The following is an 18,592-nucleotide window of genomic DNA, read 5'->3' as shown; positions in this document are numbered from 1 at the left end:
ATATAGACATTTGCACGGGCTACAAGAAGGCCTATGACCCCTGGAGCTGGAATTGCAGGTGGATGTGAGCCATCTGACTTGGGTGGTGAGAACAAGACTCCAATTCTCAGCTGAGCCAACTCTCCATCACTCACCATTCTTATACAAGGTAGCACTGTAAGTCTACAGTCTACTACAGACCCTGTAGTAAAGCAAGAAAAGCAATAAAAAGCATGCCAGTCAGAAAGAGAATGATCTCTAAAAGTTCTGAATGTGATGGTCTATGTAGAAAACCCCCAAGGAATCTACAAAATACTCACAAGCCAACACCCCAAAGCAATCATATCAAGACATAAGACAGTAAAAAACATGATACCATTCATCACTACTCCATCTATTATTTATTTATTTATAAAATCAGAGGCACTTGGTGGTATAGCTCAGTTGATAAAGTTATCATATAGCATGTATGAAGCCCTAGGTTCCAGTAGTCTACAGACTTAGGGTCATGACACGTACCTATAACCCCTGCAGTTGGGAGGTGGAACAGGAAGATTAGGAGTTCAAGACCATCATCTACATAAGGAGTTAGAGGCCAGCTTAGGGTACATCAAAGTCTGTCTCAAAATTAATTAATGAGTTAAATTAAATCTGGTCAGAATCTAAGTGCTAAAAATTAGAAAATTCTGATGGAAGATCAGAAAGAAAAAAGAATCCATAGATTTAATGACATTTCTATAATGATCTCTTTGTAGATTAGCATTTTAAAATTGACATGGTAAATCCCAGCACTGGGGAGGCAGAGGCAGGAGAATCTCTAAGCTAGTGGCCATCATGGTCTACATGGCAAGCACCCCCAAATTTCCATGTGTAGTGGCACATGCCTTTAATACCTGCACTCAGGACACAGAGGCAGGTGATCTCTGTGAGTCCCAAGCCACACTGTTTTACATAATGACTTCTAGGCCAACCAGGGCTACATAATAAGACCCCTATCTTTAAAAAAAAAGTTTACATGGAAGAAGAGAGAATAAAAATAAAACAGATAGGGGAACCACAGTAGCTAAAAGAATGAATGTGGTTAGAAGAAGAATGAAATGGATGAATTGCTATGGTGGACAGTAAGGTTTTCCTCCAGAAATCCTGGAGGGAAGAGACACAGGAATCAATAGACAGAATGAAGAAACCAGAAATAGAGTCATACAGTGCAGCCAAATGATCTTGACAAAGGTGCAGAAGTGATTTAAAGGACGAAGGACAGCCTTTTCAAGTAATGGTAAGAGAGCAAAAACATAGGCCTGAAAAGGACCTGGGCATGGTGATGCAGTCCCTGGATCTCAGGAGTGTGAGGCAGGAGGATCTCTAGGTTAAGGCTAGCTAGCCTGAGCTACACACATACAGACATACATACACATACACATACACACACATATACACAGAGAAAGAGGGGGAGGAGAAAAAAGCAAAAAGAAAAATCTAAGGATAGGTGAAGAATCCTTAGACTTAGACTAAAAATACAATTCATAAAAGAAAAATTAGTAAAAGATCTTGCCAATAGTCAAACAATTTGCTCTATGAAAACCCATGTGAAGAGAACAAGACAATCAGGAGATGACTTGCACGGAGTCTGGGTCCTTTCTTGCTCTCATCCACTGTGAGTAACCCAAGGCTCAAACTCAGGCTCTGAGGCCTGGTGACAACTGCCTTTACCCACCATCTCAAAGGCCTAATGGCAGGAATGGTGAGTCCATCTGTCTGTCTACAAACCCCTACACTGCTCTGGAAATCACTATGCGGATCAAGTCAGGCTAGCAAGGCCAGCATGTAATGGCATAGCATCACTTCAGGCAACCCAGAGCCCATGACCCTAACCCTGGATCAGTACTAGACATTATAGTAATGGCGGAATTGTACACCAGCTAAACTAGGCTGCACTCCTTCCCATGGCAAGAATTGTATATAGGAGCTCCACAAAAAGAAAGTTATCATCCATCATCCAAACTTGGAAAGACACCCCATCCCCTTCCCCCATGTGGCTCATAGACTTAACTTGCAGGCATTATATACTACAGCCCTATAGTGCATTTGTCCCTATATGTCCTATTTGCCCTCTTTCAATATACTTAATTTTTGAAAGTTTCCATTGAAAAAGAATTTGCAAACCACCTATTTGACAATGGACTGGAGTCCTAGCATGTGTAATGAATTCTCCAGACTTAACAATAAAAACCAAACCATCTAGTTAGAAAATGGACAAAAGACACACATAGAAGTATCACAGAAGAGGACATATAGATGACAGGTCAGTATATGAGAATATCATCAATGTCACTAGCCATCAGGGAAATGCCACCCAAACCACAACTTGCTATACACTTATCAGAATCATACATACACACACACACACACACACCAACGCTGCCGCCACCGCAGCCGCCACCACCATGACCACCACCACCACCTGCAGCAGCAAAAACATTAAGGAGGCAGAGGCAGAAGGTTTACAGCAAATTCAAGGCCAGTCTAGTCTACATAGTGAGAAATTGTCTTAAGTTAAAAAAAAAAATAGTGAGAATATCAGATGCTAACAAGGAGGCAGAGGAACTGAATCACTCTTTTGAATGGCTAATTCTGAAAAGAATATAGAGGCAAAAATAGTTATGCCTGCAGTTCCAGCTCTTGGGAGATGAAGGCAGCAGGATCAGGAGTTCGAGGTCATCCTTGGTTATTGTCTTAGTCACTGTTCTATTAATATGAAGAGACATCACGACCAAGCAATTCTTCCAAAAGAAAACAATTAATTGGAGGCTTGCTTACGGTATTATCATGGCAGGGAGCATCATGGCAAGCAGGTGCTGGAACAATAGCTGAGAGCTACATCCTGATCTGTAAACAGACAGGCAGACAGACAGACTCTGGACTTGACATGGACGTTTGAAACCTCAAAGCCCACCCCCAGTGATACATGTCTTCTAACGAGGCCAAACCTTTTAATCTTTCTTTCTTTTTAATATTTTATTTATTATATGTAAGTACACTGTAGCTGTCTTCAGACACTCTAGAAGATGGCATCAGATTTCATTACGGATGGTTGTGAGCCACCATGTGGTTGCTAGGATTTGAACTCAGGACCTTTGGAAGAGCAGTCGGCACTCTTAACCGCTGAGCCATTTCACCAGCCCCCTTTTAATCTTTCTAAGCCTCTCAAACAGTGCCACTCCCCAGTGACCAAGCATTCAAATCTATGAGCCTATGGGGACCATTCTTAGTCAAACCACCACATTCCACTCCCTGGACTCCATAGGCTTATAGCCATATCCTAACACAGAAATACATTCAGTCCAATTTCAAAAATCTCTATAGTCTGTAACAGTCTCAACACTGTAAAAAGTCCAAAGTTCAAAGTCTTTTCTGAGACTCAAGGCAATCTCTTAACAGTAGCCCTCTGGAAACTCAAAATTAAAAAGTATATCACATACTTCCAACATACAATGGCAAATGGCACAGAGTGCGCATTATCATTCCAAAAGAGGGGGAAGGCAACATAGTGAGAAAGTACTAGACCAAATCAATATCCAAATCCACCAAGGCAAACTCCAAACTCTGCATCTCCCTATCTGATGTCAAAGCACTCTTCAGATCTCCAACTCCTTTCAGCTTTGTTGACTGTAACACACTTCTCAGCCTTGGGCAGGTTCCACTCCCTGTTAACAGCTCTCCTCAGTAGGTGGCCCACAGTCCAGGAATCTTAGGGCAATCCAGGTCTTCACACCTTCTTCACACAATGGCCTCTCTGGCCCTCCATGCAGGGACACCTCTGACACATGCCTGGACTCTGGCTTTCCATTAGCTGTAAAAAGATTCCATAACCCCTTTCTTTTAGCTTTGCCTCTAAAGCCTGAACCACATGGCTGAAGCTGCCAAGTTCTACTGCTTGTTGGGGCTGGAACATGGCCCCCTTGTTCTAGTACATCTGAATCAGCTGTCTGTTGTTGCTGGTTTCCTTCACTGCCTAAGCTTTTCTTTATTTTCACAAGTTGGAAGCTCAGCTGGGTGGGACCTTGCCCCAAGGTCACCACTCCCTTTATTGCATTTAGCATCAGGCTTTTCTTTAAAAATTTTTATCTCTTTGAGCATGGGACTTGGCTCCAACGTTACTTTTCCTGATGCTCCTTGTCTCCTCCAACTGTACGTTTTGTATTTTCACTTGCCCAGCTTGCTCCTTTGCATTATAAATCTGTATAACACTGACCACTAGGAACCACACCATAGAGTCAGTTCTAGGCTGTCTTGAATTCGCCTCTGCTGATGCCATAAATCACCCCAATTCATCAATTTAGCCTTGGGCACATTTTTACAACAAGGGCAAAACAGATCACATTCTTTGCCAAAATATCGTAAGGACAGTCTCTAGCCTACTTACTAATAATATTCTTCCCCCTCTGAAACTTCTTGAGCTGGGCCCCCAAAGTTCAAATTGCTTTAAAAACTGTTTTCCATGCTTCTACTAGGATGGCTCATTAAGCCCCACTTAAAGTGTCCAACCACTTTTCTAGCCCAAAGTCCCAAAGTCTTCCATATTCTAACAAACAGCATGATCAGACCTGTTGCTGCGATACCCCAGCCCCTGGGGTATTAACTTCTGTCTTAGTCACGGTTCTATTGCTATGTAATAAATTTAGGGCCAGCCTGGACTACAAGAGACCCTGTCTCAACAAGATAAAACACACATACACACACACACACACACACAAACACACACACACATGCACAGAGGGAGGGGGATGCAATAAATATATGAAAATATGTTCAAAATCAATTAGCTATCAGGGAAATGCAAAACAGCAAACATAGTCCTGAGAGCTTGGAGTTTATAAAGAATGAAAAGATAATAAAAATGTGGCATGCATATATAATGGATATTTATTCAATTTTAAATAAGAAAAAACATATTGTTTGCATAAAAATGGAGATAGAGATCATGTTAAGCAAAATAAGCCAGACTCAAAAAAAGACAATGTTCAATGTTTTCTCCCATATGTAGATTCTAGAGTTCTTCTTAAAGACATGGTTGAAGATGCTCAGGGCTAGTTTATGTACCATATGTAAGTTCATTCTCTCCACACACATGGGGAGCACAACTTCGAACCACCTGAGAGTCTCAGTGAGGGACTGTGATGGCTAGCCTTGTTAACTTGACTACATCTGGGATTAACTAAAGCCCAAATGACTGAGCACACCTGTGGGGGATTTTTTTCCTTAATTCGTTTGAAGTGAGAAGACACACTTCTAATCCAGATCTTTTGAGATGGGAAGATAATAAACTTTTTATCTGGGCTACACCTTCAGCTGGCAACCTATATAAAGGACATGGAAAAAGGAAGCTTGCCCTCTCTGCCTTCTTGTGCCTGTTCTCACTAGCAAGTCCGTTCCTTCACTGGCATTAAAGCTTATTTCTTCAGGATTCTAATATTTACTGATGACCAGCTGAGACATTCAACCTCCTGGAGGTATCAACTACTGAATCTGTGAACCTTCCATTGGTAGACAGCCATTGTTGGACTAGCTGGACCACAGCCTGTAAGCTCTCTCTCTCTCTCTCTCTCTCTCTCTCTCTCTCTCTCTCTCTCTCTTTCTCTCTCTGCGTGTGTGTGTGTGTAAACCTTGACTATATTGGGTTGGCCATGTCTGTTGGAGATTGTGTTAATTAAATTAGTCGAAGGCTAGTCTCACAACCAAAATTTAAGTTAATCAATGTAGGAAGACACAGCTCACTGTGGAAAGCACCATTCCCTAGGCATGGGGTCTGATCTATGTAAAAGTGGAGAAATAGAGCTGAACACAAACAAGAGGTTGAGCATGTATACATTCATTTCTTGCTGCTATTGACTGTCAATATGAACTGAGTAGCTACCTTGTGATCCTACCTCTGACTTTCCTGTCGTGATAGACTATAATCTGGAATTGTGCACCAAATAACACCTTAAGTTGCTCGCTCTCTCTCTCTCTCTCTCTCTCTCTNTNTGTGTGTGTGTGTGTGTGTGTGTGTGTGTGTGTGTGAGAGNGGGGGGGGGGGAGACTGGGACTCATTATATAGCTAAGGTAGCTTGAAGTCATTATGTACACCAGGATAACCTTGAACTCATAAAAATCCTCCTGCCTCTGCCTCCTAAGTGCTGGGATTAAAGGCATATGCCACCACACTCACCTAGTCTACATTGCCTTTTGTCATGGTATTATCATAGCAACAGGAATGAAATGAACACACACAAAACCAAATCAAAAAGAACTCAGTACCCAGCACCTACCTGCATCAGACAGCTTACCATCAACCTGTAATTCCAGTTCCAAGAGATCTTAGGAAGTCGCCTTGATTCTGCAGGCTCCTACAAATACATGATACATATAAACTCATATAGGTGCATACATACACAAAACCAAAAAATAGATCTTTTAAAGAAGACTTATTCATTTATTTTATGCATGTGAATGCACTGTTACTCTCTTCAGACATCGGATTCCATTACAGATGGTTGTGAACCACCATGTGGTTGCTAGGATTTGAACTCAGGACCTCTGGAAGAGCAGTTAACTCTTAACTGCTAAGCCATCTCTCCAGCCCAATAGATCTTTGAGAGAGAAAATATAATGAAACTCATTTTGTATAATCAATTGATCTTAATAAAAGTAATATAACACAAAGAAATTTACAGAATGTAATATTCAGTCAGTAAAAAATACAGTGCTGAGTATTGTGGCTGTATTAGGCATGTTCTCTAGAGGAGCAGAATCATCAGAATGCATGTATGATAAAAGGGGATTTATTAGACTGGCTTACCTGATAGGACCTATGTAATCCAGCAATGGCCATCTGTATAGTAGAAAGGTTGGAGTACCCGATAGCTGCTCTGTCCATAAAGCTTAAAGCCTCAGTAGTCCCAGTCTGGTGCTGGAAGATTTTTGGAGAGCTGCTGTTGTTAAGTCCACATGAAAAGAATGAAGAAGCTGGATGCTGCTGTCAGGGGAGGATGACAGTAGAACTAAGCATAGTGTTCGTCGCAGGGCTTAGTGTTTAGTACAGTGCTCAGGAGGAAGAGAGCACAGCCAGGTGCTATTTGGCAGTTTCCTCCAAAATTAAACACTCTACCTTATAGGGAAAGTTCTTTAAGACAGGAGATGAAAACTCAAAAGTGCTTCAGGAAGTCCCTGAAACTGACCAGATACACTAGGCGCCTCCCTCTTCAAGAGTATACACTCAGTAAAGACTGTTAATAGTTTCCCTTGGACAAGGCCACCCCCATCCCCATCCCCTGAAAAGCAGATATTAGACAAACTGGATGTTTAAAAGAAATGAAGACCAGCTGAGCTGCCTGAAAGTGGTTCAGTCCAACTGAACCACCTGGTATAAGGACACTCTCCAACCTGTTGAGCTGCCTGCAGGCTGTGCAGTATGCTCCAGATTCCCAGCTTTTGTGAGTAGTCACCCATGCTGGGGTGGGCTTTGGTGATGCAGCTGTCTGTTCCTGTAAGTAACACCAATGAAACTCATTGCTTCACCAAGTTGAATGTTAGTGAAATCCTTGCTTTGGTCTGATATGGACTCCCTTTTCTGGGGTAGGTAGGGGTGTGTGTGTGTGTATGTGTGTGTATGTATATGTTTTGTTGTTTCATCTCCCCAGGAAGTTTGTTACACAACACCAGGTGATACTGCTCCTCAGACTCCTATAAGGGCAAGTTTTACACAGAGAGAGACAGAGACAGAGACAGAGAGAAACAGAGACACAGAGAGAGACAAATAGAGATAGAGAGAGACAGAGGCAGAGACACAGTAAGAGACAGAGGCAGAGACACAGTAAGAGAGGGAAAATCTGCTGAATGTACCCTCAACACACCCCCAGAGTTATGTCTCCTAGGTAATTCTAAATCCCACAAAGTTAACAAGATCAACCATGAATATGGTGTGTATCCTTGATCTACCTCTCAGAAGGTGCTGGTAGGAGGATCAGTTCATGCTCAACTATATAGGGAGTTCAAGACCAGCCAGAATTATACAAGACTTGTATGGAAAAATGAGAAAGCTGTCATTTGCAGCAAGAATAGATGAACTAGAGATCATCATTTTAAGTGAAAAAGACTAAACTTGGAAAAAGGAAGGGAGGGAGGGAAAGAGGGAGGGAGAGAAGGAAGCTGGCCTAAAAGAAAAGAGATTACTAAAATTGGAAAGTGGTTGAGAGAGGAACAATGGACATGATCAATCTGCAGTGTGTGTATCTGAAAAATGCCACAGTGAGTTCCATTAATCCGTACAGTGAAAAATTAACTAGAGGTGGGCAGGATGGCTCAGTGGGTAGTGGCACTTTTTGCCAAGGCTGACAATCTGAATTTGATCCCTGGAACCTACATAATGGAAAGAGACAGCCACATCCTGGAAGTTGCTACTTGTCTGTCATGACATTGGCACATTCTCACACACAAATAAATGATTAAAACTGTGATAGAACTTGTAACTGCTGAGATACATAAAATTGCTAAAAGTATACATTTTTATGATATAATTAAATTCACATAAAAGTAATGTAGGAAACTCCTGATTTATGTAAATGTGATATTGAGGAATTGTTGTTATTATTATGCTACACTGTATAATGAATAAGAGCCATAATGTTACTGGTAATGTCTAAATGTGCATTTTTCCTCGGGTACCTTTACCTTTTTATGCTTTATTAATACTAAATGTTGGAGCTGGAGAGATGGCTCAGCGGGTAAGAGCACTGACTGCTAGCACTTCCAGAGGTCCTGAGTTCAATTCTCAGCAACCACATGGTAGCTCACAACCACCCATAATGAGATCTGACACCCTCTTCTGGTGTGTCTGAAGACAGCTACAGTGTATGCATATAAATAAAATAAATAAACCTTTTAAAAAATAATAAATGTTAAATACTTTATTTTTTAATTATATGGATATAAGGGGGTGCATGTGGGACATGTGTCCACAGATACCCTAGAACTAGAGCTACAGTGGTTGTGGGTGCTAAAAACTGAACTCCTACCAGGCATGGTGGCTCACACCTTTAATCCCAGCACTCAGGGGATTAAAGGACTCAGGCAGGTGGGGCTCTGAGTTCAAGGCCAGCCTGGTCTACAGAGTGAGTTCCAGGACAGCCAGGGCTACACAGAGAAACCCAAGCCATGTTTTGCAGTCCCGGTGATAAAATATTTTAAAGATTTTTTTTAATTTTGGTTTTATTTGTGTGTGTCTGTGGATGGGTATGTGCACGTGAGTGTTGGGCTAGAAGAAGGCTTTAAATGCCCTGGAGCTAAACTTCTGAGCCAATTAACATGGATGCTGGGTCTTTGGAAGAGAACCTTATCCATCAAGCCATCTGGTAAAATATTTTAAAATAAGATATAATAAAAAGCCTAGGTCATTCATACATGACTGGCAGCAATGTAAACAGTGTTAAGTAGATATAGGCACCAGGCACTAGCAATACAACCTAATTCTTGCACTCTTATGACACTTAGCTGACTAATGAGAACATTTGAACCTATACAAAAAGGTTCCGAGCATCTCTGTTCCTAGGAATCACAAATTAGAGTCCACCCAGATTTGCTTCAGCAGGTCTAGCATACAGTGGCACATCCATAATGTCGAAAGCTACATTGTTAGTACAGACAAGTCCGGAAATTCAATCACTCCGAAATGGAGTCCCATCACACACTTGTGTGAATTTGCAAGAGTTAAACCTCTCAGCACCTTGACTGACTCATGTATAAAGTGACTTTTATTCATTTTTCAAGCAGTCAATCAACAAACTCTTAGTTCCGATTATGGAGGTTCACAGTGAAGAAGACAAACAACTTTTGCGTTCAAAGAACTGAAACTGTATTGGGAGGCTGAGGCAAGGGAATTGCGGTAAATCCTTGGTCAGACTGAGACACTTAAGCAAGACTCCACTTCAAAAAGCCCTATAAAATAACATCAACTAGATCTGAAATCCTAGTGGGTACGACAGACAATATAAACACAGAGAAATGAGTATTTGCGGGCAAAGACCGCCCTGAGTGAAGCAGGCAAGGAGAGGAATAGAGGGCGGGATGTGCTGCTCCACAGTGTCCAGGCTCAGCTCAAGGCGACACTGCTGCAAGAGTCCCAGACACCTTACTGTTGGTATGCACTAATTGTCACCAAAAATGCTAATTTTTTTCTTTTACTGTTCAAGTGTCGGTAAGGGTGAAAGGAAATGGCCACTCTCACACTGCTGGTGGACATGCAATTCATACAACCTCTTTAGAATCCAGGTTGGCAGTCTTTCTGTTTCCAACAGTAGTCCTGGATCTACAAACATGTGCCGAACACACCCGGAGCAGCTAGTCTGTTAAAACAATGGCTGTGTGCATCCTAAATGACCCAGCGGCCTGAACTCTGGAGCCTCCCTGATTACTTCGGCTCAGTGGTGGAGAACACATATTGCTCTACTAGAGGAGCCGAGTTCAATTCCCAGCACCCACATCAGGTGGCTCACAACCACATGTAACTCCAGCTCCAGAGGGATCCCACACCTCTGACCTCTGCAGGCAAAATGCACTCATGTGCACATGCCTGCCCTGCACCCATAACTAAAATAAATTTAAGCAATATATAATTAAATAAACTTATAGTTCAGTGATAGAATACTTGCATAGCATGTCCAAGGTGCTGGATTAGAGTTCCCAGAACCACAAAAAAAAAAAAAAAGGGTTATAATGACATATACCTGTAACTCCAGAACTTAGGACATTGAGGCAGGAGGATCTTAAGTTTGAATCCACCTTGAACTGCACAGAAACAGACCTTGTCTTAAAAAAATAAGTTGTGAAGCAAGGTGGTGGTAGCACCCTCCTTTAATCCCAGCACTCAGGAGACAGAGGCAGGTGGATTTCTGAGTTCAAGGCCAGCCTGGTCTACAAAGTGAGTTCTAGGACAGCCAGGGCTACACAGAGAGACCCTGTCTTTAAAAAAAAAAAATTGAGGGCTAGAAAGATGTCTCAATTGCTATTCCCAGCACCCACATGCTGGCTCCCAAGTATCTGTAACCCCAGGAGATCTGATACCTCCTTTTGACCTCTGTGAGACCAGGCAAGCATGAGGTGCACACGCCGGCAAAGCACCTGTACACATAAAATAAAAATAAATAAATAAATCTTTTAAAAAACAGGGTTGCTTTTCCATGATTTTAGGGGGATAGGAAGTAGGGGCTGGGGTTGACACAGGGTTTTATGTTGCTTCAAAATCACTATCTAGCTGAGAGTAGCCTTGAACTCCTCATCCTCCAGCCACAGCTTTCCAAATGTGGCATTACCCGCCTTTGCTGGCAGCCTTTTGGTTTTTGAGAATCTCACACAAGCCAGCCTTGAATTGCTAATTCTCTGGGCTCATTTTCCTGAATACTGTAATACTGGGCTCATAGTCATAAGCCTAGTGCGTGTTTATTACATAAATTCTATTTCTCATTACGCACCTATGCATAACTTTTAACATGAGGAAAAAAAACTGAAACCAGCATAGATATCCATTAAGAAGATGAAAGTTAAGAGCACCAATTGCTCTTCCGGAGGTCATGAGTTCAAATCCCAGCAACCACATGGTGGCTCACAACCTGAGCCGGGCTGAAACAAGAGGGAGAAGGGGGGGGGGAGATGAAAGTTCAAGACCAGACTGAGCTTATGTAGCAAGCTCCAAGCTAGCTAGAGCTACTCAGTGAGAATGTCAAAAAAAAAAAAAAAAAAAAGGAAGATGGAAAAACAAAGACAGAGTGGGAGCTACGGAACACCATGACACAGCTACACAGAATGGAGCAGGTCGCAGATCTCTGTGTTCTAGTGTAGAAAGGTCTCTGAGAAGTATCCTTTTTTTTTTTTTTTTGAAAGGTCAAGATTTTATTATCTTCGTAACAAAATCTGCTTAGAACTGGATCACTTGGCCCTTTCTCTTCTTGTCGCCACCCAGTTCAAAATGCTTGCATCTCTTAATAGCCAGCATCCTCTTAGATCTGCAGTTGGGCTCAACACACTCCAGTCTCAGCACAATCTTCTTTGTAGTTTTAGCCTTTTTGCGGAAAATAGGCTTAGTCTGCCCACCATAGCCACTCTGTTTCCTGTCATAACGCCGCTTTCCCTGGGCATACAAAGAATCCTTGCCCTTCTTGTACTGTGTCACCTTGTGGGGTTGGTGCTTCCCACATTTCTTGCAGAATGTCCAGCGGGTTTTAGGCACGTTCACCATGTTCGCAGGAGCTCTAGCAGCTCGGAAAGAAAAAGGAAGTGTCCTTATATAATAAAAAAACTAGTCTCAGCACACTACAGAATAAGTTCGTCTAAGCAACACAAAAGGTGCGATATTATATCTCTCTCTATCCCTAGTGGACATGTGAAAAAGTGTAGAAGGAATCTTCTCAAAGTAGTGTTGTTCTTAGACTGGTGGGAAGTGTGAGAGAAACGGATGTGAAAGAAGTAAAAACTGATTTTATACTTTTTAATAGTATAAAATTTGTGACTTAAGTGGATTTTAAAATAGTTCCTCACTCTGTGACCCAGTGTGTCCTGAAATACAGGCATGTGCCACCTATAGCTCGAATTTTGCTTAACCCCTCCCTCTCCCTTGTCACCTTGCTCCCAATTTCCTTCCTTTTTTTTCTTCTTTCCTTCCTTCTTTCTTTCTTTTTATTTAAAAGACAGACCTGGGCTGGAGAGATGGCTCAGCAAGCAGGTAACAGCACTCACTGACTGCTCTTCCAGAGGTCCTGAGTTCAAATCCCAGCAACCACATGGTGGCTCACAACCACCCACAATGAGATCTGACGCCCTCTTCTAGTGCGTCTGAAGTCAGCTACAGTGAACTTATATATAATAATAAATAAATCTTTGGGCCAGAGCAAGCAGGAACTGAGCGAGTAGAGTTGACCAGAGTGAGTGGGGTTGACCAGAGCGAGCAGAGGTCCTAAAAATAATTCAACTCCCAACAACCACATGAAGGCTTGCAACCATCTGTACAGCTACAGTGTACTCACATACATAAAATAAATAAATAAATCTTTTTTTAAAAGACAGACATTCAAAACGTAAATTATTTATTTGTTAGCTAATTCCTACTCTCTCCCTACTCTTTTCTTCCCTCTCCATTCCTTCCTCCTTTCTGTCCATTCCTTCCTTCCTTCTATAGTACTGGGAACAGAGTAAAAGCCCTTGTATATTGTGCAGCTCTCTACTACTGAGCTACATCTCGAATCTTATTACCTTGTATTTTTATAAAGGATTTGTTCTATGTGTGTGCACTCTGTTATATTACCACCAAGTACATTTAGTGCCTCAGGAGGCCAGAGGAGGGTCTCTGATCCCTTGAAACTAATATTACAGGTAGTTTTTAAAAAATAATTGGTTATATTATTTATTTACATTTCAAATGTGTCCCCTTTCCTGGTTTCCCCTCCGAAAACCCCCATTCCCACATCCTTCCCCCTAGTTTCTATGAGGGTGCTCCCCCACTCACCCACCCATCCATCCACTCCTGCTTCCCTGTCCTGGCATTCCCCCTGTACTGGGGCATATAATCTTTGCAAGACCAAGGGCCTCTCCTCCCATTGATGACCGACTAGGCCATCCTCTGCTACATATGCAGCTGGAGCCATGAGTCCATGGGTGCATGTGTACTCTTTGGTTGGTGGTTTAATCCCTGAGACCTCCTGCCCCATATGGGTGGTGGGAACCAAACCTAGGTCTTTGGCCAGAGCAGCAAATAGTCTTCCCTGCTGATCTATTTGTTCCGTCCCCACTATTGAGTAAATAACCAAACATAAACAAAATTCCCAGTGCACAGTGACATGTGTCTGTAGTTGGCTACAGGAGACAGGGGGCAGGACATTGCTCCAGCCCAGGAGCTCCAGAACAACCTGGACAACATACTAAGAAGCCAGTCTTTAGAGAGCTTTAGGACTGGTGAGATGGCTCAGCAGGTAACAGCACTGACTGTTGTTCTTCTGAAGGTCCTGAGTTCAAATCCCACAACCACATGGTGGCTCACAACCACCTGTAATGAGATCTGACACCCTCTTCTGGTGTGTCTGAAGACAGCTACAGTGTACTTATGTATATTAATAAACAAATTTTGGGGCCTGAGGAGTGAACAGATGGGTGGGTGAGTGGCAGGAGGGATGTTTCAGAGGGGAAACCAGGAAAAGGGGACAGCATTTGAAATGTAAATAAATAATATAACCAATTAAAATTTTAAACTATGTGTTAAACAATGTGTTATTCATAAGCAATAGAAATCAACCTCTATATTTTACATTGTATATAAAAGTTAACACAAAAATGAATCACAGAACTACATGAACAACCTGAAAGTATTATTTTTCTAGAAGAAATTATTTTTACAAATCTTTGTGTCCCTAAATTAGGCAAATATATTTCAGAAACCAAGAGCATAACTCATACAAGAACAATTGGAAGCCTGAGGGTATACCTCAGTAGTTAGGAGCACTGGCTGCTTTTCCAGAGAATCAGCACCCACAGGGTAGCTCACAACAGCCTGGAATTTCAGTTCTAAGACATCCAGTGCCCTCTGCTGGACTATACAGGAAGTGCATGCCTGTGGTGTCCCCACAATACAGGCAAGAGAAAACACCCTTACACATAAAATAAAAGCAAATAAATCTTCAAAGAAGGAAAAATTGGAGCCAGGCTTTGGCAGAATATTCTTGTTATCCTATCATGGATGGGGCGGGAGCAGGAGAATCTCCATGAAGTCAAAGCCATCCAGGGCTACATAACAAGACCTATCTTTAAAAAAGGATAAAGTTAACTTTACCATTATTAGGTACTTCTACTCACTGAAAGATACTGCAGTTAGAGTTGGGGGTGATAGCACATGCCTTTAATACCAGCAGAGGCAGGCTGGCAGATCTCTGAGTTCAAGGCTAACCTGATTTACAGAAGAGTACAAGGACAGCCCTTTCTCAAAAAACGTTTTTAAAGAGAGAAAGAGAGAAAGAAAAAAAGAAAGAAAGAAAGAAAGAAAGAAAGAAAGAAAGAAAGAAAGAAAGAAAGAAAGAAAGAAAGAAAGAAAGAAAGCAAGCAAGCCAGTCGGGCATGGTGGCTCACTCTAATCCCAGCACTTGGTGGGCAGAGACAGGCGGATTTCTGAGTTCAAGTCCAGCCTGGTCTACAGAGTGAATTCCAGGACAGCCAGGACTACACAGAGAAACCCTGTCTCAAAAAAAAATCAATCTATCAATCAGTCAATAAGAAATTAAGCTCAGGAGTGGAGGGAGGAGGTGTCCCTGGCATAATGGTGAGAGAGCCATGTCTGGAGATCTCCTTGAGGGGAGGCATCGTGAAAAGGAACTGCCAAGAGAGACAAGCTGCCAGGCTTGAGACATGCAGGTCAGTGATGGAGCACTTGCCTAGCATGGATATAGCACTGAGTTGCATTGCAGCATCAACAAACAGCCAGACAGGCAGATTTCTGAGTTCCAGGCCAGCCTGGTCTACAGAGTGAGTTCCAGGATAGCCAGGGCTACACAGAGAAACCCTGTCTTGAAAAAATCCAACAAACAAACAAACAGACAGACAGACAGACAGACAGACAGGACTACACAGAGAAACCCTATCTGGAAAAAACAAAAGAGAGAGAGAGAGAGAGAGAGAGAGAGAGAGAGAGAGAGAGAGAGAGAGAGAGAGAGGAAGGAAGGAAGGAAGGAAGGAAGGAAGGAAGGAAGGAAGGAAGGAAGGAAGGAAGGAAAGAAGGAAGGATCTTCCATTAAAAATGAAAAAGAGATGGTAAGACACTCATAAGTAGATAGATATTAACCCAAAAGCTCAGAATGCCCAAGATACAATTCACAGACCATATGAAGATCAAGAAGGAAGACCAAAGTGTGGGTGCTTCAGTGCTTCTTAGAAAGGGGAACAAAGTACTCATGGGAGGAGAGACAAAGTGTGGAGCAGAGACTGAAGAAAAGGCCATCCAGAGACTGCCCCACCTGGGGGTCCATCCCATATACAGCCACCAAACCCAGACACTATTGTGGATGCCGGGAAGTGCTTGCTGACAGGAGCCTGATATAGCTGTCTCCTGAGAGGCTCTGCCAGTGCCTGACCAATACAGAGGCGGACACTCTCAGCCAACCATTGGACTGAGCACAGGGTCCCAAATGGAGGAGTTAGAGAAAGGACTGAAGAAGCTGAAGGGGTTTGCAACTTCATAGGAAGAACAACAATATTAACCAACCAGAACTCCCAGAGCTCCCAAGGACTAAACCACCAACCAACGAGTACACATGGAGAGACCCATGGCTCCAGCTGCATATGTAGCAGAGGATGGCCTTGTTGGGCATCAATGGGAAAAGAAACCCTTGGTTCTGTGAAGGGGAATGTGAGGGTGGGGAGACAGGAGTGGGTGGGTGGGTGGGGTAGCACCCTCATAGAAGCAAGAGGAAGAGGGGATGGGATCCGGGGTTTCTGGGGTAGAAATCAGGAAAGGGGATAACATTTGAAATGTAAATAAAAATATCCAATAAAAAAATGACTAAGCATTAAAAAAAAGATGGCAAGAGCTAGAAGATCAGAGAGTTTTGCTGTAGATTGTCAGAAACTACGCCCATAAAATTCTCACCAACATGCCTGCCTATACACAAGCTGAACAAAGATAACTATCAAACATGACAAAGTGAATTGGAGAAAATCCATGAGGCCTCAACCAACCCTACACAAAAAGGACCTGGGACAGTTCACAGCACACACACGATGGCTCCCAACCACTGAAACTCCAGATTGTAAGAGCCAGAGGATGGGGGTTTTCTGTGAGCCTATTGTCTCCTAGTAATAGCCGAGGCTGTAACAATAAAGTCTCACCAACACAACTTCCCAAACATGAGCTAAACAAGGACAAAACAGATATGCTGACATTGGAATGATGGTGGAAAGTCCACAAGGCCTCAACCCTACACAAAAAGCTACAGTCAACTAAGGAATGCTAAGAGTAGGAGAAATAGTCTTCCCCAGGGAAGAGCACATGAATCGGTTCTCCAATACCAAATGCTCAGCCCTGAAAGCATATACACAAGTAGCATTATACAGACTGAGCAGGTTATAGCCATGTAACCAGAAATATATATGTATATACATACATGCATGTAACAACCACTAACGATGAGAGGCCATGAATTTAAAAGAAAACAGAGAGGGGTATATTTGGAGAGAGGAAAGGGAAGGGGAAGAGTGATGTAATTATATTATAATCTCAAAAATAATAATATTAATAATAAATTAAAAGGTATCGAGGAATGGTGGCGCACGCCTTTAATCTTAGCAATTTGGGAGGCAGAGACAGAGGCAGGTGGATCTTTGTGACTTTGAGGCTACCCTAGTCTACATAACAAGTTATAAACTGACAAGGCTCACATAGTCAGACCCCATCTCTCAAAAACAAACAAAGAAACAAAATAAAAAACAAGGGGTTAGAGAAATGACTCTTCCAGAGGAGCCAGATTCAATTTCCAATGCCCACATGGCATCTTGCAACTCCCTCTAACTGCATTGGTGTTTGGCCTGCATGTCTGTCTGTGGAAGGATGTTGGATCCTTTGGAACTGATAATGTATCAAGAACTCTCATATACAATATTTCTAGAAAATCAACAGAGCCAGCAGAGTGACACATGCCTGCAATCCCAGCACTCCTGAAATCAGGAGATGGAGGATCAGAAGTCCAGGGTCACTGTACATCTTGAGCTCAAGGCAAGTCCAGGCTTCATGAAACCCTACCTTGAAAAAAAGGAAAAAAAAAAAGGGAAAGAAAAGGGAGCCAGAAAGACGACACCTGTTCTTGCAGATGATTGAAGGCAGGTTCCCAGCAACCATGTCAGGCAATTCACAGCCTATAACTCGAGCTCTGGGAGACCCCGTGTCCTCTTCTGCCTCCCAGAAGACACTGTGACCACATGCACAAATCCACACACAGACACACATGGACACATAATTTGAAATTTTAAAATAAATCTGGGGGTCAGTGGTTAAGAGCATGGCTGACTGGTTAAGAACACAGGCTGTTCTTGCAGAGGACCCACTGCCCTGTGGAGGCTCACAAAAGTCTGTATGTAGCACAAATTCCAGAGGATCCAGCGTTCTCTCTTGACCTCACAGGCACCAAGTAGGAATGCAGTTCACTTACATAATGCAGACAAAACACTCATCACATCTCTAAAATACATATAAGGACTGGAGACAGCTCAGTTGTTTAAAACACTGGCTACTCTCCCAGAGAACCCAGGTTCAATTCCCACCACCCACAACTGTCTGTAACTCCGACTCTGTCACCCTCTTGTGGCCTCTTCAGGTACTGCAAGAATTTGGCGCACAGACGTAACTGTAGACACCCATTCACTTAAATCAATAAAAATGAGTTTGAGCCGGACGTGGTGGCACACGCCTTTAATCCCAGCACTTGGGAGGCAGAGGCAGGCGGATTTCTGAGTTCGAAGCCAGCCTGGTCTACAAAGTGAGTTCCAGGACAGCCAGGACTACACAGAGAAACCCTGTCTCAAAAAAAAAAAAAAATGAATTTTACAAAATATA

The 18,592-nt window shown here is 42.6% G+C and overlaps 1 protein-coding gene across 1 annotated transcript; it reads right to left on the bottom strand.

Moving 5' to 3' along the window:
- Positions 1-11,887: 11,887 nt before the first annotated feature.
- Positions 11,888-12,271, bottom strand: LOC110287070 (60S ribosomal protein L36a-like). Its single transcript, XM_021153751.1, has one exon. The coding sequence runs from the start codon at positions 12,245-12,247 to the stop codon at positions 11,927-11,929; it is 321 nt and encodes a 106-aa protein (XP_021009410.1). The 5' UTR covers positions 12,248-12,271; the 3' UTR covers positions 11,888-11,926.
- Positions 12,272-18,592: the final 6,321 nt, after the last annotated feature.

The sequence above is a fragment of the Mus caroli genome, chromosome X (genome assembly GCF_900094665.2).
Source record: "Mus caroli chromosome X, CAROLI_EIJ_v1.1, whole genome shotgun sequence".
Taxonomy (NCBI): Eukaryota; Metazoa; Chordata; class Mammalia; order Rodentia; family Muridae; genus Mus; species Mus caroli.
This window is presented reverse-complemented; position numbering and strand designations above follow the sequence as displayed.

Coding starts and splice junctions, on each gene's coding strand:
- LOC110287070 (XM_021153751.1), bottom strand. CDS start 12,247: ATGGTGAACGTGCCTAAAACCCGCTGGACATTCTGCAAGAAATGTGGG.